Raw genomic sequence first — 26,451 nt, 5'->3', positions numbered from 1 at the left:
TAGGCCATTAACTGTGACACTGTTCTAATTAACCTGCTAACTTAAAAGGCCTTTCAACATCAGGTTCCACAAATATTAAAAAAAAAGACCTCAAAGGCATGGATTCAGAGCAGAATCTGATTCTAGGTACAGTCATGTAAACCCAGGAAAATTCTAGTGACTGAGTAAATTAGTCCATATTTGTGTACGAACAATCACATCTGAAATGGGCATTAGCTGTGCAAACAGGATAGTAGGAAAGACAAAGAAAGAAATACAATGTAAACACAAGGAGCTAAATTCTACCTTGCCTGCCCTGCCTGTGCTATGACGCTCATAGGAGGGGAAAGAGGTACTACACACCTGTGCACAGAGCAGGACAGCACAGAGCAGGACAGGACTCTCATCCAAGTCACTCAGTGTGACTTGAAGGTTAAAGCACAGCCACCCGAACCTGCCAGTGCTTATGTGGCAGCAAGAACTGTCTGAAGCGCAGGCTGCCATCAGGCTAGAGAAACAGAAGCAAAGCATGCTGAAGTGCGAATGGCCCTCCACTTGCAATGCAAATGCCTGCCCTATTGAAAAAGATTCACCGAGAGACATTTCTGCATCCTGGCACCATGAAAAGCAGGCGTAAAGTTTGGTCCTATATAAGGTAACAACACTTAAACTGAACTGGCATCAGTCAATCTTTTGCTGGGCACTACTGCTATGGTTAGATAAGCAATAGAAACATTTCTAAAAATGACAGAATGTTTATGCTGCCAATTTTCAAGGCACAAAAGATTCTTAAACCAATTCAGGCTAAATACCAATTTAAAAGAAATTAAAAATACTGTTTCAGCAACAACTACTAATGACCTATAATTAACTTCCCTGTAAAGGTGACATGAGTCGAGCAACTAGAGTTCACATGCAAAAACCTAAAGTAAATCTAGTTATACAGATAACCTGAAGAGCAATCACTTGGAATGACAGAGACAAACATGCTAGAAACATGTACACTTCAGATATATTTGTTATGGATGTGATGCTGAATCAGGATTAATTCCATTAGTAATGATTTTATACTGATATATCTCTTGGAGTAATCCATTGGGGAATCAAGCTCAGAACTGTCTTTAGGATTCACCAAAACAAAAATGATCCCTCATTAATATTTCCCACTGTATATGGATTGGTGGAGTTTTTGAACCTCTCTTCATTTTTAATAATATACATTGCAACTATAGTTGTGATTTCCTTTCACATATCCAACCAAAAAGAAAAAGAATTAAGACATAAAAATGTTATAAAATGAATTTGCTTATTAAAAGTAATATGGTCACAAAAAGCGAATTGGCGCATGTGAGCCCCAGAACACACAAAAGACCCAACTCTCTAAACATTGTCATTATAACAGAATAACCATGGTCTGATGTCTGTGGTTCTTCATGCAGCTTTTGCAGCTCTTCGCACAGTGGCTAGAAATGCTATGTATTGGTTTCTCCCAAAATGCCTTCAATCATATTCTAGGTCCATTTGAATCCCTCTCTCTTGCAATGTCAACATCTGGTGAAAGTAACTTGTCTTCCAATTCTGCCAAATGTCAACTGACACTGTGCCAGGAGGCACCACCTCTTCTTATCTGGGTGTTGTCAATAGTCTTTTCTACTGAAAGAGGCTAGGTGGTTTTACAGCCTGGCTACTCATCAAGGCTGCTTATGGCGTAGATGAGGCATGATACTTCACAAATGCAATTGCTGCCAGCTCTTTGCAGAATTCTTCCAGCACAATCACGCCCTCTAGTAACGTCATGTGGTCAATGCTGAGAAAGAGAAAAAAAAACAGCAGAGAATCAGGACTGGCACACACAAAAAACAGCAGTGGGTTTGGAGAATATGCAATGTATTTACTCACATGGGCCCTTCCGGCTCCAAGCCCAGCAGGCGTTTTCTGACCAGCAGAAGTTTGGGAGTGAAATCTGGGATGCGCTGGATTCTAACCATGAGGTCCCCAACGACCTGTAAAGCACAATGCCATCAACACACAAAATTAACACCTTTGCAGAGTGCCTGGCAGCAAGGTTAAATGACAGCCTTCAGTGCCCAGGATGCAGACCCACTTCAGCATCCTCACAGGCTCACAAAACAACATGCAGAGTACCTGCTCTGCCCCCAAAAAGGGTGAGTGGGCGCAGAAAGTAAAGAGAGACAAAAGGACAGGAACTCTTGAGCCTTACTTGCTGTTGCCACAAACGGCATTACTTAATTATGTCAATGATTAATTTGTCTTAGTAAATGTTGACACAGGCAATTGACCAGTAAATTCCTGGGTTTAGGGAAAGCACAAGGGGAAAGAGTGAAGATTATATTTTGAAATGGGGAGGGCTGCTGGGAAAAAGGGAGCTAAGCCCTCTGTTGGGCAAGCACCATTAACAGGCTCCTGACCAGCTTAATAACAGCTGGTGCGTGGGGTAGGCAAGGGATCTCTGACTGAGAAGACTGCAGTGTGACAGGCACCCAGCCAGCACTTCTAAGATGCAGGTCTGGCAGAAGGAGATGGAATCAGAGGGGGAAGGGAAGCGGACTTCTGAAAAATACAGGACTTCATTGTCAAGAACAGCCTTCAGCACAAGAAAAAAAGAGGATGAGCAGAGATATACATCCAGGCACAGGGTATTCAGGAGTGTCCTTTGCTTGTGTGTGAATCAAAACATCTCTTTCCCATCCAGGTGCAAACCTGTACTTGGCCTGTTCTTACAGCACTACCTGACATTGCCTGCAAGTGACAACCATGTGACCTAGTCCGGTTTAAAGCAACATCATTGCCAGAGGGGATGTTTTGATCTATATGATGAAACTAAGCAAACAAGCAATTTTGAAGACATGAGGATACAGAAATACATTTTCCAATGTTTTTGGTAGAAAATCCAAAATCTTGATTCAAATCGAGAGCATAAGTATCTAACTTTCAGTGAGAAGCCATTTGCCAACTTAAACTAGACAACTACTACCAGTAACTACAAAGTTACTAAATATATCACTGCTGTATAGCCATATGTAAATATTAACCGTGTGTTTACTCACCCTGACAATAACAGAGAAGAGAGACCTGCAGCCAGAAGCTAGGTTTACATAAGGATCCAAAAGGTATTCATGTATATGAGGATGGGGAAACAAGGACAGTTTGGACAACACTGACGTAACTTGTAAATTTACATCATAGGGCTGCAAAAAAAAGGAAAACACAGTGCTTAGTTATTTTCATGCTGGCTTCTTTTCATCCAGCCACTGTTTATTTTAACTACTAGAACCTTATATACAGGCTTATGAATAAATAAAAAGTTAGATTAAAAGACAGGCCCAACACCTCTGCTTTCCACAACAGGAGTGATGTGAATATGACAGTTAGGTATTAGATGTTATTATCCGTATAACTGCTACAACCACTTGAAGCATTTGCACACTTGTTTATTGTAGGTTAAGTCCTCTTCCTGTAAAACATTTCTTCAGCTCAGTAGCTAAACAAATAGCATAGAATCAGTCTAGGTTAAACATCTGCTTGCTTCTCCTGGATAACTGTAAAGTATATGAGCTCAGGAAATTGAGAGTAACAAATCCATGTTTACAGCTAATATGGTATTTCTCTTCTTCTACTTTCTTTTTTCTTGGAAAGAACCATTGCAGAAGGCCTGGTCATCTTGTGGCAGCACACTACGGGAGATGAGACAGTCCTAGGCTGGGAAAGCAGCATGAAATTCTGAGCTTCTTCTCTACCTCCTTTCCACAAATCAACTAAACAGGAGAGGCAACACTGTCAGATGCTGGAAGATGCTAATCAGTCATAAGGGAAAAAATAGTACTTAACTTTCTAGGAAAAAAATAGTGCCTAGTTTAAAGGATTTTACCATTCCAGTGAGAAACTCATTTCCATAAAATGGAAGCTTCTTTATGTTCCAAGTACTTTTTTTTCCATCTTTGATTTTCTCATCACAGTGAAAACAAGCTGACATTTTAATTCAGTCCCAAATTTGCAAACCAGTGGAATTTCCTTCCATCTATTCAGTGGTGGAACAGACTACATTGACAAGAGATGGACAGACATTCCCTTGGTACACCTATGCCAGTCTGAAGATGTTACCAACATGCAGATGGTTTAACTTAACCTTGTTGATTTTACCTGAAGTGGGTTACAGGGCCCTCATTCAATCTCTTTGCATATTGGCAGTAACATCCTCAGTGGCATAATCACATCTAGAAGAGGGTGATTTCATGGCCTCAAATTACCATCTTTATGCTCTCAAGTTAGCATCCCACTGAAGAATCAGTGAACAGATTCTTCCCTTTTCCAGACTGTAAGATTTGGAAGAATTCAACTTCAGATTAAGACAGATATATTTAGATATGTCTACATGTCTAAGCTCGCATTAGCCTACTCAACAGAGATCTCACACTTGATACACTTGCCTACACACAAACATCTCGTGCCATCTCAGATGCTCAAGAGCATCTGCTGGTGTCTTGACAGTTCCACAGAGGGTGGATCCTGCAAGATCTGTGTTGTAACTGCAAGCTTGTGGGAATATCTTGGGCATCACAAAAATGGCAACAGATACCTCAGTTCAGGCAACTGAGTCGAGCTTTCAGTCAATACAGCCAAGGAAGCTGAGATGGTGATTCACTTTGCACTAAAAGAGACACCTATTTGCTTTTCAGTCTAACAGCTCCAGAGACTACCGGGGCTGTTCTGACAAAATTTCCACTGACTGGATGTGGACACCTAACTAATATTTAGGTACCTTATTTCTGAATTCATTACCACACACTGTTACATCGCAAAGGGAGTTGTCTTACAGCTCTTTTGAAGTGCAAGCACCTATTTCTCCCAGTCAGTAGCAGTTATTTCTGTACTTGATATTCTAGCAAAAGATTCATCCCAATCTTCTAACAAATGAAGCTTTCAGACCCTGGACCAGAGATGTTATAGGTAAAAAAGATCATTACACTTTGAGTTATTGTGGAAAAGCTACTCTGCAGACAGAGACACAAATTCCTTCCATAAATCCATTCCACTGTCTACCTAGCTGAACTGTAGGAGAAGGTGTTTAGAGTTGTCCGAGTCAGTCAATTCGTTAGGAAGCTTTGAAGCCATGAGCATTATCTGGTGTTCACAAGAAGAGAAGGAAACAAACTAGCAACATGTGCTGCATTGTTCAGACTGATTGCTGTTGCGATTTGAACTAATTGAGAGCATTAAGGAAAGCTGCTTCTTCACACAGACCTTTTATTTCTGTCCATATGTCAGCAGACTCAGTAAGACAGCCTTCTATCAGATAACATCCTAAAAAAATTCTCTATAACTAAAAAGCTTAAAACCAGCAAAATCTGCAGTTCAGGAAATTCTTACAAAATTCTTAGGAAACAGTCAGTTCCATAGAAATAGATAATATTAACACGGGGAAGGAGGTACTGTCTAGCAGATGAGGTACTGGATTTGAACAGCCTTGAAACAAGTTACTTGACTTGTGTGCCTCAGCTATCTTCTGTCAGAAACTAGGTTAATGACAGCTACCACCTCTGCAAGTTTTCTGCTATCTGCTGATAAAAACTGATAAAAACACAAGAACTACCTATAGTATTGTGACAAAGCAAAAAAGACATTGGACACAATCTGTAAGTAGTACTGTGTCCCCCACTAAAGGCTTTTCAACATTTTTCACTGTCAGGACATTAGTACCCATTATGTCAAATTCGTTGTTTTGGGTTTTGGTTTTTTTTCTATGTGATTTATGTGTTTCAGTGTGAATAACCCCTAGGAATTTCAGTTTGGTTTTTAGGACAGGGTTTTGGTACGATATAATAAGAATTTACCCCTTCTGTCTGATTCAGGCAGTTCATTTTAATTCTTCTGGAATCAAGAACCATTTTTGACACCACAGATCGTAACACCTTGCTTGACTAACCCAAATGTGTGTCATGCTGACAGGTAGTACATCAAAATAGGCACTGTGCTTCCAAGCCAGATGGAAGTTGTAATCGTATGTATCTGACACGCAGGTGTTTCTTGGGGAATGTAACTTGGGTTCTTTACTTTTTGTAATTTATGTGTCATCGCTCAGACAAGGTTTTCATATGCATGAGGCTTGTTTTTCCTAAGAGCTGATGATGCCCAGTTTTCTTCATGGCTCTAATCTATAACCATTTCAGCTAGTGAAGTGTGCAGAGCGTGTTTAGTGGAAGCAAAACCCTGAGAATACACAATATAGCAATGGAAGTATTTGGCTTTCTTTTCTGACTTCCGAATTATAAAAGTTGGTACTCTTAAACATCCTTCTCCCCTGAACGCTCACAGAGCTGACCTAGAGGCTACTACTGGCTTCCTGACATGTTTCCTAAGCATTTACATGTTCAAATGGCTCTTGTCCTGCTTATGACCAGGAAATCTGGCACTACCACAGCTAATGGTTTATTCCGTAGATAGCTCCACATGCAAAACAGAAAAGAATTGTACAAACTTCTGAAACTGGTACTACTGCATTCGTAGCAACTCCACCTGGTATTACAGGGAGGGTAATCTAGACTTTCAGGGCTCGTTTTCACTAGCAAGAAAAGTTATCTATCTTCTTGATCTAAAGCAGCAACGTTGACTTGACTAACTTAAGTCCAGAGTTTAGAGAAGGCAAAGAAACATTTAGTTTTAACACTGGGCAACCTCCTTTTCACCTCCCTGAGCCTTCACTTTGCTTGTCCCCAGAAAGACTAGGTCATGCAGGCTGACTAAATACAGAAACAAACACACATCAGGAAAATTCACTTTCCTTAAATTCCTTTGTACTAATCTGGGTCTGACATGCCACACCTCCTTTTCAGAACAAGGAGCCAGTCAGATCATATCCCTTTTGTTTGCCCTTGGCAGCTATACTTTTATTATTTGAAGATAATAAAACAGGAAAAAAACCTACTTTACATAGCAGATGGAAAAGGATACCTTCTAGAAACTTTCCATGCACTGATAACAGTTTTTTCTAACCGTGAAAAAATGGGGAAAATGTTAGCAGTGATACAGCAAGTTCTTTTCATCTTACACAGTGACGTAAACTGCTTCCTGAACAAGACTTCAGATTGAAGTTCACTGAAATGTGGCAGAAAGGAGCTTGACAGTATTTTGTTTACTGAAAAATGTACATGCTTTCTAAGTGTAAATGCTAGAAAATGAGAACAGAACCAGTGATGCTAGTACCGAAGGATTCCTAAGATACTATCTTACCCTCATCTTTTATCTTAAGGATATTCTTTTCTTACTCATCAGTTTAAATGATATTTCTGGTCAAGAAAACATTTAGTACACAAAAAGCTGGCTAACAAAAATAAGAGAGTTTTTGTTCTCTGCTTTTGTTAAATTGATAATACTGGCCACTATAACATCCTGCAATCTACAGAGACTTGCACCAAGGACATCGGACATGACACAATAATATGATGCTATAATAGACATCTGAGTGATGGCAATCCATGGGACTTTATGGAGATTAGCCCTTTAGTAGTGATGAAAGCATCAGAAATTGAATTCATAACCTGCTTTTTCTTACCTGATCAAGAATCCTGCCCATTCTTTCAAACAGGACTTTCAAGAAGTGTCCTTCAAAAAATGATGCTTCTAAATTGCACTTTTCCAAAGATCTGGGAGATCCAGGCCACTCCCACCGTAAGCAGATGACACAATAATCCCGGAACTAGAAAAAAGTAGTGAGGAAAACAGACTCAAACCTCCATGGAAACCACTTAATTTCCTTTTAATAGTCCATACACCTTAAAACCATAATCTGTAGCTAAATGATAAATCTAAGCTCAAAAAGAAAAGTCATTCTAAAGTAAACACTACCAGTTTCTATGCAGGCACCTCATTTTCTTCTTGACATTCATGCTATTAGAGTAGTTTCAGAAACGACGAGTGGAGAACAGAGCTCCCAAAAAGCAGCCGGGGCCAAATCACAAAGCAAAGCCAACAATACACACCCTGATCAGGGTTCTTCTAAAGCAGGAATTGCATTCATATACATTCTTTTTGTCAGTACGTTTCCACACTTTCACTGTATTACGTGTAGCTTATCTTGCTATCCAATCTATATCGCTCCCTAATTCCCAGGACAGGAAAGGCATGTGTATATGCAGGAGATACAAATGAAAAGTGCTTCAGGGCTTCCTCTTCCCTCTCTTTGTTTCCTATCACCCATAACAGTCTTTCTCAACCTCTGCCTCTGCCTCTGATTTGCTGTGGGCTGCCTGATGTCTCACTTTCAAGGAATTATACCTTGAAAGGAGCACAGGTTATGGCAGTGAAAATAAGGAACATGGGAATAATCAGCAGCAAAAGAGAGACAAAACAGACTCAGAAATTCTTCACTGCATGTAGCTTACCTACTTGTGCAGGTAAGCTACATTCCTGCTTCCAGGAATAGAAATACGGAAGCAGAACAGCTATTTGGATGTAATAACAGCAATAGGCAGGGCTATTCTTAGGGAGGAAATATTTTAAGAGTAGCCTTATCATTGTCAGGAAGTGACAGAAAACAATTATGTTCTCTAATAACTCCCAGAATACTCTTTTTCCCAAGGCATAAAAGAAATACAAAGATGATATGTGTTTTCTGGCATCCAAGAATAGAACATAGGGGAATTTTACATCAACCTTTTTTTCCTTATTCTCTATTCCCTTTCTTTTCAGGAGAGACTACAGATAAAACAATATAATAAATACAGAAATCCAAGCTTCCCATCTTAAACTGCTGATATAATTCAGAGGTTATGGAATTTTTGAAGTACCTACTAAATATAGCTCTCCCAGTTACTCTACTCCTTTGCATAAATTTTTCTATTCTAGAAGATTCACAGGGCTTCAATAAGAAAGCTGCAAATAAACAGTGATTTTGTTTCAAAATCACTGACCAAAGAAACTTTAGATTATGTTTGTAAAACAAAACCCGCATTTATTTAAAAACAGTAGATCATAAAGCTTTCCCGACCTACCAAAACTCCCAACTTCAAACCTGAATGCCTTAGGCTGTGCATTCCCTGTGATGAGCCTTTATTTTTGAAGTCCCAGATTGCATAACTCCTATGCAGCATTTTAATTTTCCTTTAGTCCTTTCAAACAGCTTGGCAGGCAATTCTCCAAGAGAATGCAGATAAATGCAAAAGCAAATTAAGAATCTATCTGCAGTTCAGATTTTCTCTCAGTATTTGTTACATGAATATTAATGCACTTAATGGCATGCATTATTCCCACTAGAGTAACACAAGGTGGATTCACCGTCAAAAGATCTCCAAAGGTAGGTTTTCATTAGAAAATAAAAATTGAATTTTCCCATCTTCCATTACCAAAAGATGCATTTAGTAGGACTATTTATAGAACCATTTGTATATTCTCATAAGCATTTCAAATACTCAAAGACTAAGGAAGACTTCACTGACTTACTTGTCTGTGGGCATCTCTGAGGTAAGTATCATAACCTGTACCCTCCACATGGTATGATGACTTAGCTTCATCAGGTACAAGACAGAGAAAACTAAAGAGAAAAAAAGTACATTAATGAATATCTATAATCCACAGAGCACCAGATCAATACTTTCTCATCATCTGTAACAGTGTACACAATACTGAATTGTCTGGCCAATTAATCCACAGATTCTACCATAACTTTATGCAAAGAACAGAGAATACAAAATCTATTTAAGCACACCTATTCTAACTACTGTTTGTAATAACAAGGTATATACTTCAGAACTTTTGTATCTAGCACTAGAGGTAAAAACCTCAGTGGAAGCATTTTCTGAGAATTAGCAGACAGAATGGAGACGAAAAGCAATATTCATAACCAGGTCAAGTATTTGCTAAAGGTCAGACTCCATCTTACTAGAGCATATGGAGAATTTACTGGGCAATAAATGAGCCAAAAGAGAAGGAGAATTACAGTTAACATTTTCCTTAACCTACTGCATAGGCAGTTTTATTTACCATAGTTTGTTGTGGTAAAAAATGAACATCTAAGAACACACAGGCATATTTGCATATAAATGTCCCAGTTACAAATATCATTGCCTTTGCCAGGTATGTAGTGCAAATACTATATGTCCTTATTACTTCACCAATATCTGACCTAAAAAGCATCAGGGAATTCTGAATCTTATTAGAGAGGAACTGTCTTTAAAAAATAAGTATAAAAACCTAAAATTTCTGGACAGCAAAATAAAACTCAGTCTTTGGATCCTGTTTCCAAATTTCAGCATTCTCCACACCCCAAGAAATGCTGGAGGCTCCTGCAAGATCTATATGCAGAAATATGTAGTAGCTGACTTTTCGTATGGAGTTCGTCTTATCTGAAAAAATACAAATTTGCAAAACACTGCAAATCCTGAAAACACTTCTATTCACTGATGGAGATTACACGAGGTGAATTTAGGAGAGTGTTCTTTGCACCTTTGCTCCAAACCACGTTCACCTTAAACTATATATAGCAGTACTGGGGGAAAGAGGGCAAGATGCGACTATGCCATTCTATGCTGACTGTCCTCAGGCTGTTTGCTTCCTTTGGCTAACAAACACCTTTGATTATTTCTGGATAAGTAGATAGGCCAGCACTGAAATACCAGTGCTGCTTTGCTACCGTGTATTAACAGAGCAAACAGCATTTGTCCTAATATTAGTTGCTAAGAGAATTACCATCGCTAAGTTGCTTAGAGCAGAGCCTGTCCTCTTTGTGATATCCAATTTGCAGTACATCTAACATGCACAAAGGTATGTTACAGGTGACAGAGAAGTCCCTTGATTTTCAGGGAACAGAAGGTTATCCCTAGCATGGCAATTATTTACTCTTATATATGCGCTTAAGGAACTTCAGGAAGTTTGAGGGTTTTTTCTCCCTAAAACGTTTATGGCAAGACTCCCCAAACCTTCTCCAGGAAGGTCAAGTCCTTTAACAGCAGTTTAAGTACAGCAAATATTTTTGAGAAAAGAAAGTTTTATAATCAATAAGGCTCTTATCATGAATTCTGAGTATTCAACTAGAGTATTAGCTGTAAAGTTCTTCTATTTTTCTCATTTATGTTGAATTATTTTTACTTATTGTAAGCTCTAATCTTTCAGGAGTAGCTTTCTGATAAAATGCCACATAATTTCCTTCTGTGGAGTCATTTTACCGGCTGGCACAGAATAATATCCATTACAGCGTACATTTGATTTGCACAGTATGTGCAGACACCCACACATTCAGAGATTTCTTTAAGTGTTTGTTTCAACTTACCTATTTACAATTTTATGAACTTCAGTCTTCCCATCATTTTTTGGATGTTCTGGACTGACAGGTGGAGAAGCACTGAGCCACTCTTGAGTTGACAACGTGTTATCTGGAGACAGATCAGTAAATAACGGATCTTCCTCTAGGTCTCTGTGAGATTATATTAGACAAAAACATAATCATTCACAGAATGTTATGGAAGGCAGGAAAATCTCTGGGTCAAAAGGCATGCTTTCTCTTTTTCTTCTCTGAACAACTAGGATGTTTTCCAGAACACTACCATATACACATCTTTTTACCTAATTAATATGCAGAAATAACTTTTACAAATACCCAACAAACTTTGTTTTGAAGAAAAATTGTAACTTCTTGATCTGAACAACAGAGTAGACATTTTTGACTCATACAAAATCACTGCATTACATCACTTAAACTCTTCAGCCACATTTTTTACATGAGAGTTACACTCCAGGAAATCATTAGATTATTTTAGATGACTCAGAAATATCTAAATGAAGATGCCTAAAATAGCTGGTGTGACTAGTCCTTACCCCTCCATCAGTAAAAAAAGGAGTTACAAGAGTTACGTAGGGTATTTAAAAGGATTTTATGCAGTGTCCCAGAAAAGTTCTTCCATCAAAAAATGATTCAAAAACATAAATGTAAGAAAGACACCTAAGTGAATGACTTCAAGAATAATCTCATTATTATATACAAATAATAATAATACCAATATGCATAGACTTAAGCTAGGTAGATACGCAAGTAAATTGATATATGACAACCTTTGAGTGCCTATTGTTCTGGAAAGAGGCTTTTGATAATTTTAGCTTTTCTATTACTGCTCTAAAAATTTCCGTAAGTTGCTGATATAATAATTTCTGCATCACTTTATGGATACGGATTAATACATAGAGCACTCAAAGTGCTATCTATGCTCACTTACTGAAAAAAAACCCTGTTTTGTTCTAAAAATAAGGATCCACGTTAGCTGTTTTGAAAACTTCCCTTAAAAAAGAAACTTACACTGCTCCTGCAATTTGTCCATTCTCTACCACATCTTTATCTTCTTGACAGAGAGGCTTGTATTCCATATAGTTTCTTTCTTCTAAATTTCTCAGAACCAAGTTATAAAGAATGTGCTCATTGGGTTTTTGCAAAAGGTGCTCAAACATTCGTAAAGTCATTATGCTGATCTGCAACATAAAAAGTAAAAATTCAATAAACAAAGGCACTGCTGCCATATGTTTTTTGCCTTATATCTGGTTTGTAAATCCTGGAACACTGTAATTACTTATTTACATTATGGAAGGAAGCAAAAGTCCTAAGAAAAATTAGGAAACTGTTATGCTGAATGTGGTATAAACATGGATGAAGAGTTCACACACATTTGAAAATCAGTATGTGGATGTATTTTTTTCCTGTAAAACAAAAATTGTTCTAAAATCTGCCAAAATAACAATACAAAGAACATCCAGAGAACTTACAACTTAGCTTTCCATATTACAATTAGATCCATGCTGGAAGATGGTCATCATTGTGCAAGTGAGACACAGAACAGGACTTAAAGTTAGTAATAAATACCCAGAATAAAACAAAGTAATACTGGGATATTGTGACTAGAACTACAGGCTAAGATTTTTACATGGAGATATTATGTAGGCTTTTAAAAGGCGACTGACTTTAAGCAATAGAGACAGTTTTTAAAGACAGTTTTAGAGTGCTTAGCTTTGCAAAGATCAACTAATTTATACAGATAACTGATTTTGACAGGGTGAGCAGGTAAGCATACTGAAAAAATTGATATGTGAAGGCATAGATCTGTATTTCAGGCAAGCTTGTTTTTTATTTGAAAAAGTAGAGGGTGGAGGTTGTTTCATGGAAAAAATGAAACAAGCAGCTCCTGAGGAGGGATTTTACTGAAGTCAATTATTTTAACAACGTTTACTGTGTGTAAAGTGCTTAAAGTTATTATAACAACTTTTAATTGGCATTGTGTAGGTCAGGCATCTCTGACCACAGTTACTTTATATAAAAAATATAAACAAAAAGTTTTTAACTATACCTTATGTGATAACATGACAGAATTGACACAACATGGAAAATAACAGCGATGCAACATATAACAAAGCATGAATTAAAATGCAATTACAGAAACTGATTTTGCCCTATCTTACAGATGAGCAAGTCCAACTAGATATGCATAGCGGGCAAGCAAATTTAGCAAAGAATCTTTATTAATGGGAACAATGTGCTAGCTGGGGAAAACAGCTTCATTTCGTTTCATTTTCTAAAGGGAATTTGTAGGGCTGGCAGTCAGAAGTCTTTTCCTTGGCAAAAAAAGTTAGCTGACACAAATATGAAAAGACTTCACAATGGCGTTTTTACAGACTCTATGCAAGACAGAACTGGCCAGCAGACATTATTATATCATTACCACTTCTCACCTCATCAGAAATATGATCACAGTGTTCGATTAACCTGTGTCGCAATGGATGTCTGTTGATGTCTGTCAAAGTTTCTGGCTCTCTGTGTTCTCCAAGTATAAAATAAACTGTTTCCTGCAGCAGGACATCTGAAGTCACTTGACGCACAATGCGATGCAACAGTGCAGTTGATGTGAGGATTCCAATCTCTGAACTGAACAAAAAATTTCATGTCAGATATGTAGTGGATTTCAGCTGAAAAAAAATCAGCTTGATTCAGATTCTGTTCTGCTGTGTCTTGTAGGATGCTACTTACGTTTGCATCAGCTGGGGTTCCATAACATCAATGAAAAATCGTTCCCGCACAGCTTTTGCCATAGCAACAGCAGCAGTCTGAAACAAAAGTACAAAATGGTATGTCTCAAACTCAAAAGCTAAGAAACAACTGGAACTACTTATTTGCTGAATATATTTGTATCATCTGTAAACATTACAAACCTTTTGTGCTTCTTTGATGAGTTGATCACAGTAGTCAAACCATGAAAGAAACGAAATCAATGCTCTTTTTCCTGGAAAAGCAGAGGCATCTTCTTTGTGGCTATAGGAATCCAAACTAGAGAACACAGGGAAAAATACTTATTAAGTCTACAAGTAATTGAAGAATCTTGGACTTTACTCTTACTGAACTTAACAGAATAATTAATGACCTACTCGCAATGAAGTGAACATTAAAATAGCTTGTCTGCCGGTCTCTACTAATCTGGCAGTGCTATTATTACACAGGTTTTCAGTGGCATGCTAAAGGATACACAGTATGTACAGCAGAAGAACTGTTTGGTTAAGTATTTCTTGAGTCAGAAGGGAAAACTGATCACCTAGCCTGTTCTCCCAGGAAACACAGACCACAGAAACTGAATCAATAACTCCTGTAGTCAGAGAACCATAAAATGAAGGCAATTGTTCTTCTCTACTCTGTAAGCAACCTCAATCAAGTCCACCAAAACCACAGTGTATACCTGAACTAGATTGTATCTTTCAGAAAGAAACATGTATCCCAAATTAAAGGCTCTACGGAATAAAAAATTCACCATTTTCTTTGGAAAAACAGTCCAATAATTATTTATGCCACTATTCAAAGCTGTGGTTTTCTCCCTTCTAACTTCAAACTCCAACCACCAGAAATCTTGGTAGTTATTTTGCATATACCTATTTTTTGTCTCAGTACTAACAGATCACAAGCAATTCATAATAATGAAGGCAGAGTGGGGAAGAGAAATGTTTTGAGAATCTAACATGCAAGCGGTTAGGATAACAGGCATGTATCTTTTGCTTCATGCTAATGAGTTATGCAGTAACTCTTTCCTTCTTTTTTACTGCAAAAATTTTGCAACAACAGCCTGTTATCAGACACCCTTCCTGCCTCCTGCAGCAGCCTACAGTGTTCACGGTGTACAGTGAAAATTTTATGATGTTTCCTAAATCCTTAACATCTGAACAAGAAAATAATTTGTACCTGATACTACAGCTATACTGCTACAAATTGCTAACGTAATGCAGTGGAAAAACCTGCCCCCTGAGGAATCTCTGCAAGGGACTGGCAGCCAAACCTGGCCCCATGTCAGAAATCGCGCGTACGTTGGACACCCAAAGTCGTACCACTATGCTGCAGCTGGGATCTCAGCTCTGCTCTTGAGACTTTAGCATGGGGGTGTGAATATTTTATACATCTTATCTACCTATAGAAAATTAGTTTCAGGGAGGGGTGTAAAGTCACCTTGGGTATTAAATACAAAAATAAAATTCTTACCCCCAGTTAATTGCCTCCACTGTTTCAATGTCTAAGGGATCCAGTGACTGAGGCAGGGCTTTGTAGAGGGTGGCCAGCCTGTCTGTCAACAGTTCACATAAACAAGTGCTTTGAGTCAGGCACTTGGCAGCTGCTGGTTCTGGCAAACTCACCAAAAGCATGAGGCCTTCACAGGCCTTCACTGCTATCCGGCCGTCCTGGCAGAAGGGCATGGAAGAATTAATCAGAGGGTGAATGAAGCTCACTTGAACTCAAGAATCAAACATCTCCCAAATAAAACCTCTCCATTCCCCCACAGTGAGTGAATGCATTTATTTTTGTTGCCTTTCCAGTGATTACAATTTATTTCTACTGAATTTGGATAGTACAAAATAAAGAATCTCACCTGAATCCATGTCAAATACTAAGAATGCAACTGCAATCTTCAGGTTGACAGAACTAGTGCTGCAGGTCAGCTTAAGACCAAGATATTAGACAATGTAAACTATCACTTAACAATAACAAGGTACATAGCTAGATTCGGTTTTCTGCTCTCAACACTGCTGTAGCAATTACAGGCTTACCCAACCTTCCTCTAAGTTTTCTGAAAGAATCTGAGTATGAATTCGAGGATGGAGCTGGGTTAAACATACAGCAGTTGTTTTTAAAAGAAATCAAACCCCTAGAGAGAGCCCAGTGCCTTTACAGAAAAAGTGGGTTTGGTTAAGTCAGTACAATTGAAAGTAGTTTTTAAAATATTCTCTTGTGGTATATTTAACCTAACGATTATCCTATGTATCTTGTCTGTGAAACATGCGGCATCCTATACAGAGTGCTGAAAAAACACCTCCATTACAATCAACAAACTGAATATTAATTTTCTAGAATAATATTTTTACTTTAATCTGAATTGGTAAAGAAAATTGCCAATTTACAAAAGCTGCCTGCAAAACAAACCTCGTTTTACTTTTTATAGCTAAAATACAGTGTGTACATACATGTATATTCACTCCCTCTGCTCACTTCACACAGCATCCAAACTATTTCATTTTATCACGTTAAACAGAACAAAAAAACCAACTCACGGGACTTTTAGTGAGGTTTAGTAGAGAATTCACTAAATTATAGTCTTGATTTGGACAAACAGTGGAGGACTCGGGTGATGATGATGATGTGACATTTAGTTCATCCAGACTGAAAGAGAGATCATCCGTCTGTTGCGGGAGGTCACCTTCCTTCTCCATTTGCTCTGCTCCAGCAGCACTAGGTATTTCTTCAGGTTGAACGGGCTGTCCTGTGTCTGTTGTCAAAGAGTCTTGGCCTTTTAGCATGTCTTCTGTGATTATGCTTGCCGATCCTTTGGAAGCCATTGCTTTTAACTTACTCTGCAAATCATTTTGTTGGAATTACGTGGTTGAAATTACTGTTCATCTTGAAGCAGAAATTTACTAAAAGCAAATGTTTTACATCAGCATTTGAAGTAGTTCTCTACAAGGCTGGATAGAGTAACCATGTAGAATGTCATGGGTTGTGGGAGCGTGGGAGTTTTTAAACCTAGAACATTTTTTAATCTGCTTAAATTTCTCTTAAGCCCTGTACCATTTTGCTTCAAGGCTGAATATGCCATTTATGAAGAGATGGCATCTTTTTCTCTCCACCACTGAAGGCACACATTCACTTGATTTGCCCACTATTTGACAGAAGTTTCTCATTTACCTTATGAGTCCACCTTTAGACCTTAGCACATACTATAAAATATCCCTTTCCCGGTCAAGGCCTGAAATTCATCTAATGTCTGAAACACTGTTTCCAGTTGGAGTCATACAATTAAACTCTTTCTAAACTTCCTGAGATTTTATCTTCAACAGGAAAGGGGAAAAAACATGTTTTATGACAGCAGAGTACTCTCAAGTTGTGTTTCTCATGAAGAAAAAGTTGATTAGATTGAATGGACAGAAGATATGAGAAGTTAGCATTGGGCACTACATACTATAACAGATCACAGAGAACCTTCTCGGAAGCTACAAAGCATCTCTACTTAGCCTGAAAGCAAGCAACCCATCTGTCTTCCCATAAATCTGTCCCCAGCACATAAAAAGACATTTAAATTTGTGCTCTGTGATACCAAGAAGAAACTCACAGCAAGGCAAGAATTCAGTGTTCTTCTGGCATACGCACAGGTGAATAATACTTTATTAGAACCATAAATTAGACTTCAGCACAAGACATTTTTTCAAGTGAGTACGGTAGTGAGATTATAAATCCAAATGGTTTCCCTCCTCTACGATAACACCAAAATTATTACAAATATATCTCAAGCATTAATAATTTAAAACGGCAACCATTTGGGGTTAATGGCGTTTAGTACGTACAAACCAGCTGGGACTAACTACATGACAGTCTCAGGCAGCAAACTAGAGAACTGCTGTGAATGCTTGATGTGCATTCTTTGTTGAGAATTTGTACTGAATGTTGTGATACATTCATACAATCAATTCCCTGGAGAGGCAACCCAGTGGTAAAAGCAGCACACTGCATGCTATAAAGTAAGTACGATTTTTGACTACAGTAGAAAAATTACTCCTTCAACATATGGGGTTTTTTTACAGTGTGAAATGCATAAGGCTGCAAAGCAACCAGAACGTGTCTATCTGAACCGTGTCTGTCTATCCCTAAATCTTCTGAAGTCCTCCAGTATCCTCCCATATATTTTATCAATACACTGGAATATCTGAATCACAATGATGAGCCTGGCACATAAAGCAGAACTAAAGGCTGGAACTGCATTTCAGTCCTGGATTACACACTGTTGCTGGCACTTCTCAAATAGCAGGCAGGGTTGCCAAAGAGAAAAGCTACTTTTTTCAAAAATTAGATAATATTTTGTAAAATACCTATTTTATCTTACACTGGCCTATTACCTCATGTCTGGACTCTTCTGTCATTTGAAAGGACATAGTTTGTTTAGCTAAAGCATTGATGAGAAGACCTAACATATATAAGTGTATAAATACCCCTAGAAATTTGTCCATTGCTCATTACTCTTACATTGGCAGGTGACACAAAGCAGTCTGTACACTGAACAACACATAGGCAGAGTTTTTGCCTGTATTTAAGCTTCCTATCGTCTAATCATGCAATTCTGCAGCTTAGCTGCTCACCTGCCTCCTGTAAAGGTGCAAAACAGGATCCTGAATGACCTAATAGAAAAGGTTACATAAAACAGATATTCAATGCTTTCTAGACAAAGTACTCCTCTATGTGAATTCAGCATCAACAGAGAGCAGACGATATAAAAATCCATTTTCATATTTTCGTGATATGTGACTATCAGAGTTTCAAAATCTGTGGTGGATGATGTCATGTCTAAGCAGATAAATTAAAAAAAAAAAGTGAAAAAATCAAGTGATATCATAGCTAATGAGAATTTCTACTTAATTCATGGTGAGAAATATAAAGCTGGTAATTTGTAGTAATGAAAGTAGAAGTGAAGAGTGAAACTATTGTTCATTTTATAAAATGAAGATACAACTTTTTAGCAGACACTGTATTAGAACTTGTTTAAGGTCTCAAGAGCAGAAATTGAAACACAGAGAATCAAGTGTCCCTTTGCATGGAACAATCAGTTGCAAGGAGTATCTCACATAAGATGGGACGAGATGAGATGGGGCAACTAAGGAATAAATGAATAAGGAAAAACATGAGGTAACAGGTTTAGCACAAAATAATGACTGAGATAGAGGTGATGATAAGTCAAACATTCCTATGTACGTCCTTTCTCTCTACACAAGAACAAGGAAAACTCAGTTTAAAGAAAAGAATAAATTAAAGCCAAAATAAAATTAGTATATGGATTTTAAAGGTTTAAAAAAGTAGAATGCAGTTCTTCCAGTCCTTATTTCCACAACAAAAGTAACTTGCCCAAGAGATACAGTTATGCCATATAGCCTTATTGGTTAAGCAATACAGGTGAAACATTTTACTAAAATATAAACAGCATTCTGTCAGCAAACTATTTGATATGAAATCATACAAAGGAAACCCTGGGTTTGTACATAGTTTTTTATGTTCATAAAATACTGTAGAAACTGATCAGGAAAAGTCAAAGAAGGAAGCAAAACTAACAGATACAGACTGCTTTGGAGAGATGTATCTGCATTTCAGTATATATCTGTTGGAGATTTGAGAGATAAATGCCACACAGAATTCTGTAAATTTACCCTTTCATGCATTTGAAGGTCAGAAACAGCTATTGTCACAACAATAGCACCTCTAAGAGGCATAGATGTGAACAACCAGAATATTCTATTCTATAATAATAAAGGACAATTCTGCACCCCAAACACCTTATCTGGAAATAACTATCAGAAGTTGTGAAGACATATGCCTTAGGCTATGGCATTTAGAATAATGTTGTGAAGGAAACAGGAGCTACAAGAAATGTTCTTCAGCTTGCCTGAACTCTATAGCCAGCATTTTGTGAAACTAGAGACCTCTTTGAAATTTCGAATCATCTGGTTTTCCATGTCTGATTTTTAATATTGTAATCTTGCTATTTTGGGGTAGAACACTAATGTCTGACAAAACACTTGTGGTTCTTACGATTTGGGTTCTCAGGTCTGATTTCAAGGGCATTATTTGAGTGTAAGAGTCATTCAGAGGGTTCTTTTCAAACCATACAACTTACATAAATGACATAAAAGTAATCCTGGTTTGGATTTCTACCATATTCTGCATGTAATATATCCAGTAGTTTGCTTCTGAGTGCTTCTAATGTTTAAACACTAACTTTTCAATCCTTACACCATTTCTACTGCTTGTACAACTACAGTGGGTACAATGGCAATCAGGGTGGTATTCAATTCAGGTAAAAATAAACTCAAGATGGATTCTTTACTACTGACTTATAAGTGATATTCACATACTCAATGGAAAATAATGTATCTTTGCAGTTTAACAGCCTCTGCTGTTACAGATCTTGTTTGCGGAAAGCTTGTAAAATGTTCCTAGAGGACACTATATCTACATCTTTTCACCTATGTATCACATGCTTAATAGATACTGTGTCACCACAGAAACATCAAAGTGGGAGCAGGAAGCATTTCTAAATGGACTTTTATAAGTTAAACTTTTATATGCTCCTAAATGGGAACAGAAACTCAGTCTAGAAATTCTTTCTCCTCCCACTCTGATTTCATCAATGCCACATGTTAAGTTCGAAGAGGGACTAAAGATATTTGGCTTTCTTACAAACAGAAAATAATGTCATATTGTAGATTGTGAGCTGGCACTGCAGCTAGACCATATGTGCCACTACCAAATAAGGGCCCAATCCTGCAGATCACTTAGCAACTTGCAAGGTTTCAATGCCCGTGCAATCTGTCCCTTAGTCTTTACTGGGCTGAAGACAAAACAACGTAAGAAATCCAAGGTCTCCTCACACAGTGTTCTACATTACAATTCACATTCCTACACTAAAGGCACCTTCACTACAAAGGATAAGGACCTTAGGCAGGTGTATTTGGAAGCCCTGAATGAAATTCTAGTAAAAATAATCAGATGTATCAAGTCTCTGGAAGCAAAAAAACCAAACAACCCAAAACTTCTAATATGGTAAGAAAAAAATCACAGAGTGAATGAAAACTAAGCTATGAAGCACAATGTGATACCTCCAGTTCTCTATTAGATTTTGCCAGTGACACAGTAAATACACCTGGAAAATTTTGATTTGATGTACTCACCTCAAGGAAGAAGTTGACCAGGTATGGATCCTGTTTCAGCTTTGCACATACTATACAGAGAAACTGAATTTCTTCATTTTCTGTTGGTGTTGCCAAAACTTCACCACACAGCCTGATTAATTTCTGTCACATAAAGAAAAGTGAACAATTAAGACAGGGAGTAAGTTAGAGCTTTTTCTAGGAATGATGGACTGAATTATTTTTCTATATACATACTACTGACTTGAACATTTGCTCTAGATTTAGATCGCTATGAACAAGATTTATTACTTATGACTTGCATTGCAGTGGCAGTTCACGGCTTTAATCATCAATACATTAAAACTGATATTACACTCGAGCAGTTTCTTTAACTCACTCAACAATGGAAGAATTAAAGATACCATTAGCTACAGCAGAATAAGAGAAACTTGTCATACAAAAACATAGTTCACTTAAAATTTGAAGAGTACCTGCACTGGCCTATGCACATTTATGTGGGGAAGAAGAGGTTGCCGTATTCTTCCAAGAAGTTTTGTATAAAAAGCCAAAACTTGCTGTTTCATTCCTGGAGGACACTGAAACAAAAACAGATGAACAATAACAAAAATGTAACAAATGCGGAGAGAAACATAGATGCAAATTTGTCACTCAAAATGGCTGATTAAACAGCAATAATTTATCCAGAAGTATTTTTTAAAAAATCATCATGTTAACACATTACTTTTATCGATATTAACAAAGATCAACAAAAAATGTTGCATCTCATTACTGTTTTCTTTTTCAAACTATTCATACTTTCAGTTAATTGCTCTAGTGAAGACTTCTACCAGTCTTTCCAGGAAATATTCCCTATCAATACAGTGATAAGGGGAAATTAACTCTGAATTAATTGGCTACAGGTCAGCTGTCTTTTACGGTACTGTGCCACAAAACCCAGCAATTCAGTGAGTCGGTACATACAAATATATGCTGATAAACTATAAACATCTTAATGTCTACAAAACGTTTTTTAAATTCATGAGCAATTGACCTTAGATAGATAAACTGTTTATAAATGCACAGATGTTCCAGGACAAGAGAAAGCCGTTGTTTTCCCCGAGATTCAGCAGAATATAAATCACAAATATCTGTGGCACATCCAGACCCATGTTCTACTGTCCCTCATGCACCATGTCACATGAAAGTACTTTCCTATCTCCATGAGATCTGATGGCTCATGGTCCTTTATGTACCTTTGTTTCTAGCTAAATCCCCCCTGACTCTAACGTGTTCTACCATGTTAATAAATGCTGTTATTCCATAGGTTAGTTTTAACCCACATCATTTCCCTCACCTTGTTCACTGCACAGGTGAATGGAGCATGGGTGGCAACAGCCAGGAATGACAACTGCCTAAGCTGGTTCTCCTTCCAAGGTAATTATCTCTAGATTATTAATCCCTAATTATCAAAGAGTTGTCAAGCAATCTGTTGAAAAGAATGACAAAATGTGTACCATCAGGGTGCATCTACAATAATATAGTAAGTCTAAGGGATTGCTGTGAAGGACTATTATTCTTTTTGCAACAGATCTTTGCAACATCTTGCAAGCACTGAACTGTGTGTTTGCTTCAGATGTATCAACTCACAAGTGGCAAAGTATAAAGACAGGCTGTACAAGAATTGCTTGTACAGGCATATTTGCATGAGTGCAAAATGACTTCTCTCAACTCTTAGAAACATGCTACTAATTACCCGCTTCACATATGGCTCCATTTCATCTTGGTTTCTTGACAAAGTTTATAGATTACTGAACGAGTTGTATTTCTGAGCAAGTATTTTCAATACATCAGGTATCTTAGCCTGATCATAGGACAGCTGGTATAGTAACCAGAATTGTAGAGCTCTGGTCCTTCCAGAGCAAGGAACATCCCAGTCTCTGACAGCTAGTACCCTACATTGTCTATATATGTAAAACTGAGCAGATTAAAAACTCACGACAACATGTAAAAGGCTGACTGAGAATGAAACCATGGAGAGCTGCATTTATCCTTGGAACAGCACACACCATGCTTTCCTAACTGCATCTGTACCATGATACAAAAAGTTCTAGCACAAGGGCTGCCAAGTTAGTTCACCCCGTGATCCATCCAACCCCATACATTTCACCTCAAAAGTCTGCCAAGAAAGATATCAACAAGAATGCACCAAGACCATGAAGCTAATTTCACTTGTGCCGCAAACCAGACATGAAAAGAACCAGACAACATTGCCAAGGGCTGCATTCATACCGAAGACTCGGATGTGAAAGCTGTCTGGGGATCAGCTTAAATTAATGCTTTCTGACATGGAAGTCTTTCTGAGCAATAACTCATCACATTCAGAAAAATCAAACAAAATCTGTATTTAATACACCACATTTCACCCAAGAATCTCCCAACACTTAAGAAAGGAGAGAGAGGGATAATGCTGTCTTGTAGAAGCCAGAAAAATGCTAGACTGAAGAAAAATGTTTCTCCTACTTCTAGCTTCACAGTCAATATTATCAGAGTGGTAAGTAACAAATCTCAGTGTTCTGCCTAGTCAGCATCTCACTGGTTGTCTCACTTTGATCACGCTTGTAAAAAGACATTTTTAACATAAGCTAACAGCTATTTGCTAGAGTTCAGTGTCCCACGCTACCATCTACTGTAGAACTTCAGTCCCTATTACAATTAGGAGCTCACACAAAAGATAATCTGCTCTGCTGAGAAGTACATACATCAGCTTTTCCTAGTGTGTAGAGTGTCTCCAAAATCTTGTGATGTAGCAAATATTCCATACACGGTCCTGTTTCGCCTGATTCCCTCTCATTTTCTTCTTGAACTAGAATATCCAACATCTGTTCCAGGTGAGAAGGAATGTTGGTATCAGTCACAGGAGCTTTGTCATCTAAATAGAAGAGATGTGCAATTAAGAATTATTAAAATATTGTTTTGGAATATGCATTAGGCAGATATCTAATCTTGCAATGGGAAAAAGGTGAAATGCCAAATTTCAAAACATGCATTAATTACACAGTCAAAAAGGAAAACTTTTACAGCCAGAAACCAAGCTTAGAGAGAGAAAGGTTCAACTCTCAATCTTCCGGTTAGTATCCACCCTGTCTTGATTAACTTCCTCTTTGACTCTTCACATAGTATTCTGAAATCTACAAACAGCCTCTAAGATCAGCTTAATTTGCAGCTGATCAGTTCCTTTACAAACTAGATAACTAAATAAATGTTTTTTCTGATGATAACAACAAAGAAAACCTAAACTCTGTGCTGTTTATTCTTCAGAAGTTTTTAGATTTGTCTTTTATACTTTCTGCATTAAGATAGCATTCTGTCAAACTTTATGAAGGAAAGGGTAAGACTGATTTCATTATACTAAAGTCATGAAACAGTTGTGGATTTATGCCATTGGCAGTGGGAGTTGGCATTAACATGTTGTAGAGCACGTCCACATGTGGAGATTTTCCTTTTTATGTTTTTCAGCTAAATGCTACTTGAACAAATATCCCACTAGGGAAATGGTTACTACTTCTTATGCAATAATCTAAAAAGAACTGTCACTTGCATGCAAATGGCAACAAGATCACAAAGGAAAACTGCTATATCAAAGTGATTTCGGTCTCTACCACAACCTCCAGTTAGCCTAGAGTGTTTTGCTTGAGTTTCCTAGGCATAGTTCTGCTCTACTGCAGAGGACAGAAATATATCCACTGAGTGGAAACTTTTCACAAGACTTTCTGAAAGTCTGGGAGAGAGGTCAGCTTTTATTCTGCACCACATAAGTGCAGGTATCAGTTTTCCCCTACCACCCTGTCACTTCTACCTTAGGAAACATCACATAGTGTTCCAAAAGATGGGTATTTAGAACCAAGGGTCGAGTTTCAGCTTGTAAGAGTAAATATTGATATAAACAAGATCACCAGTTCCAGAAACAAACACAGATTCAATAGCTACTCTAGCAGAAATGCAGAGCTAATAAGCTTGAGGAAGGCATGGTAACATTCACTTTTAAAACTTAATAGTTTAATAACCAGGACCAAAAATGAAAAATCTAAATGTTGCATAACTGTTGTAGGAAACCAGGGAAAAGTTTAAGAAAAAGCATCTACAGCCATATTTCATGAGAATACCCATTTTTTAGAAGAGCAGAATAAGGTCTGGGTAAGTTTTAACAAAATGTGTTCCAAATCTGCTCACAAATTCACTTTTCAGAGCTATGTTATCAAAATACCTTTCATGGAGATAAGACACTAAAGAAAAAATACCTAATACTGAGCACATAGAATTCAGATATGTCTGGTAAAATCTATGACCACAAAATTACTTTTGTTCAAATCTTGGAAAGAAAAAGAAAATCCCTGATGCAAAACAATAAAAAGGTTAACAGCAGGGACTACACTTCTGTAGTTGTCTGTTTAGATTAAACAGAGTATGTGCAGACAGAAATTGGGTCGGACGTGAAAAGGTACAATTCTCTACATGGTACTCAGGAAAGAAGACCTTCCCTTGATTGTTTTTCATGCCTACTTTTTAAGGGATGAATGGAGGTACACGATATTTTTAATTATTATTATTGTTGGTATTTTGACAAAAGACATGACTCATTTTAGTATTTCTTAATCCTTACTTCTTAATAACACTGAAATTGGGAATTCTAGTTTTCACAATAAAGAGACAAAACCAGAATGTTTTCTTATTTTACCTGACGTCTCTATGTAGTAATGGGTGATTGCTTTCCAGTGGTAAACAAAATCTTCTTGTAATGGAAGGGAAGGTGCGAGCTATGGGGAAAAAAAACCACAACAAACAAAAATCAGTTAGGAATGAAATAAACATATTTCCTCAGAGATTAAGTTGAATTTTATCTTACACTTGGAAATAAACTGCTGCAGACTAGTGCTACAATTCCTACTCTGTGCTCTTTTACCTTTAACAAGGACTACCTACGTTATTCATGGCATAAGCCCAATGTCATACTGCCTAGCTTGTGAACGTCAGTAATAATCTCTGTCATGTCTCGATGACCAGACAACCTAGTTGAAGCAACAAAAGCAATTGCTCATACAGCAAAGCAACACTAGAAACGTAGGTTTGAACTGTTTAGATCTCAGAGTTTTGTCCCGTAGGAAAAAAACATATTCTTTTACATCTGCTCTTGATGCCATCTTCCCTTTCTGTACGCTCTGTCCTCCTCTCTCCCTCTGCTCCCTTAAAAATACCGATTAGCTGCTTCATACAGTTTTTGCCATG

The 26,451-nt window shown here is 37.6% G+C and overlaps 1 protein-coding gene across 2 annotated transcripts in view; it reads right to left on the bottom strand.

Moving 5' to 3' along the window:
- Positions 1-1,152: 1,152 nt before the first annotated feature.
- FHIP2A (FHF complex subunit HOOK interacting protein 2A) overlaps positions 1,153-26,451 on the bottom strand; it is a 32,984-nt gene continuing 7,685 nt past the window's right edge. The window contains exons 2-18 of one of the 2 annotated variants that reach the window (XM_076339074.1): positions 25,904-25,982; positions 23,928-24,097; positions 21,660-21,764; positions 21,208-21,330; positions 18,628-18,666; positions 16,552-16,851; positions 15,488-15,684; positions 14,179-14,293; positions 13,997-14,073; positions 13,702-13,894; positions 12,281-12,450; positions 11,261-11,404; positions 9,436-9,526; positions 7,550-7,693; positions 3,048-3,188; positions 1,879-1,982; positions 1,153-1,786 (exon numbers count right to left, since the gene is read on the bottom strand). In XM_076339074.1, coding sequence (XP_076195189.1) covers positions 1,681-1,786; positions 1,879-1,982; positions 3,048-3,188; positions 7,550-7,693; positions 9,436-9,526; positions 11,261-11,404; positions 12,281-12,450; positions 13,702-13,894; positions 13,997-14,073; positions 14,179-14,293; positions 15,488-15,684; positions 16,552-16,851; positions 18,628-18,666; positions 21,208-21,330; positions 21,660-21,764; positions 23,928-24,097; positions 25,904-25,982 — 2,298 coding nt within the window. In that variant the 3' untranslated portion in view covers positions 1,153-1,680. The remainder of the gene's footprint in view (positions 1,787-1,878; positions 1,983-3,047; positions 3,189-7,549; positions 7,694-9,435; positions 9,527-11,260; positions 11,405-12,280; positions 12,451-13,701; positions 13,895-13,996; positions 14,074-14,178; positions 14,294-15,487; positions 15,685-16,551; positions 16,852-18,627; positions 18,667-21,207; positions 21,331-21,659; positions 21,765-23,927; positions 24,098-25,903; positions 25,983-26,451) is intronic. The other variant, XM_076339075.1, reaches the window with a different exon arrangement.

This window comes from Aptenodytes patagonicus, chromosome 5, assembly GCF_965638725.1.
Source record: "Aptenodytes patagonicus chromosome 5, bAptPat1.pri.cur, whole genome shotgun sequence".
Taxonomy (NCBI): Eukaryota; Metazoa; Chordata; class Aves; order Sphenisciformes; family Spheniscidae; genus Aptenodytes; species Aptenodytes patagonicus.
This window is presented reverse-complemented; position numbering and strand designations above follow the sequence as displayed.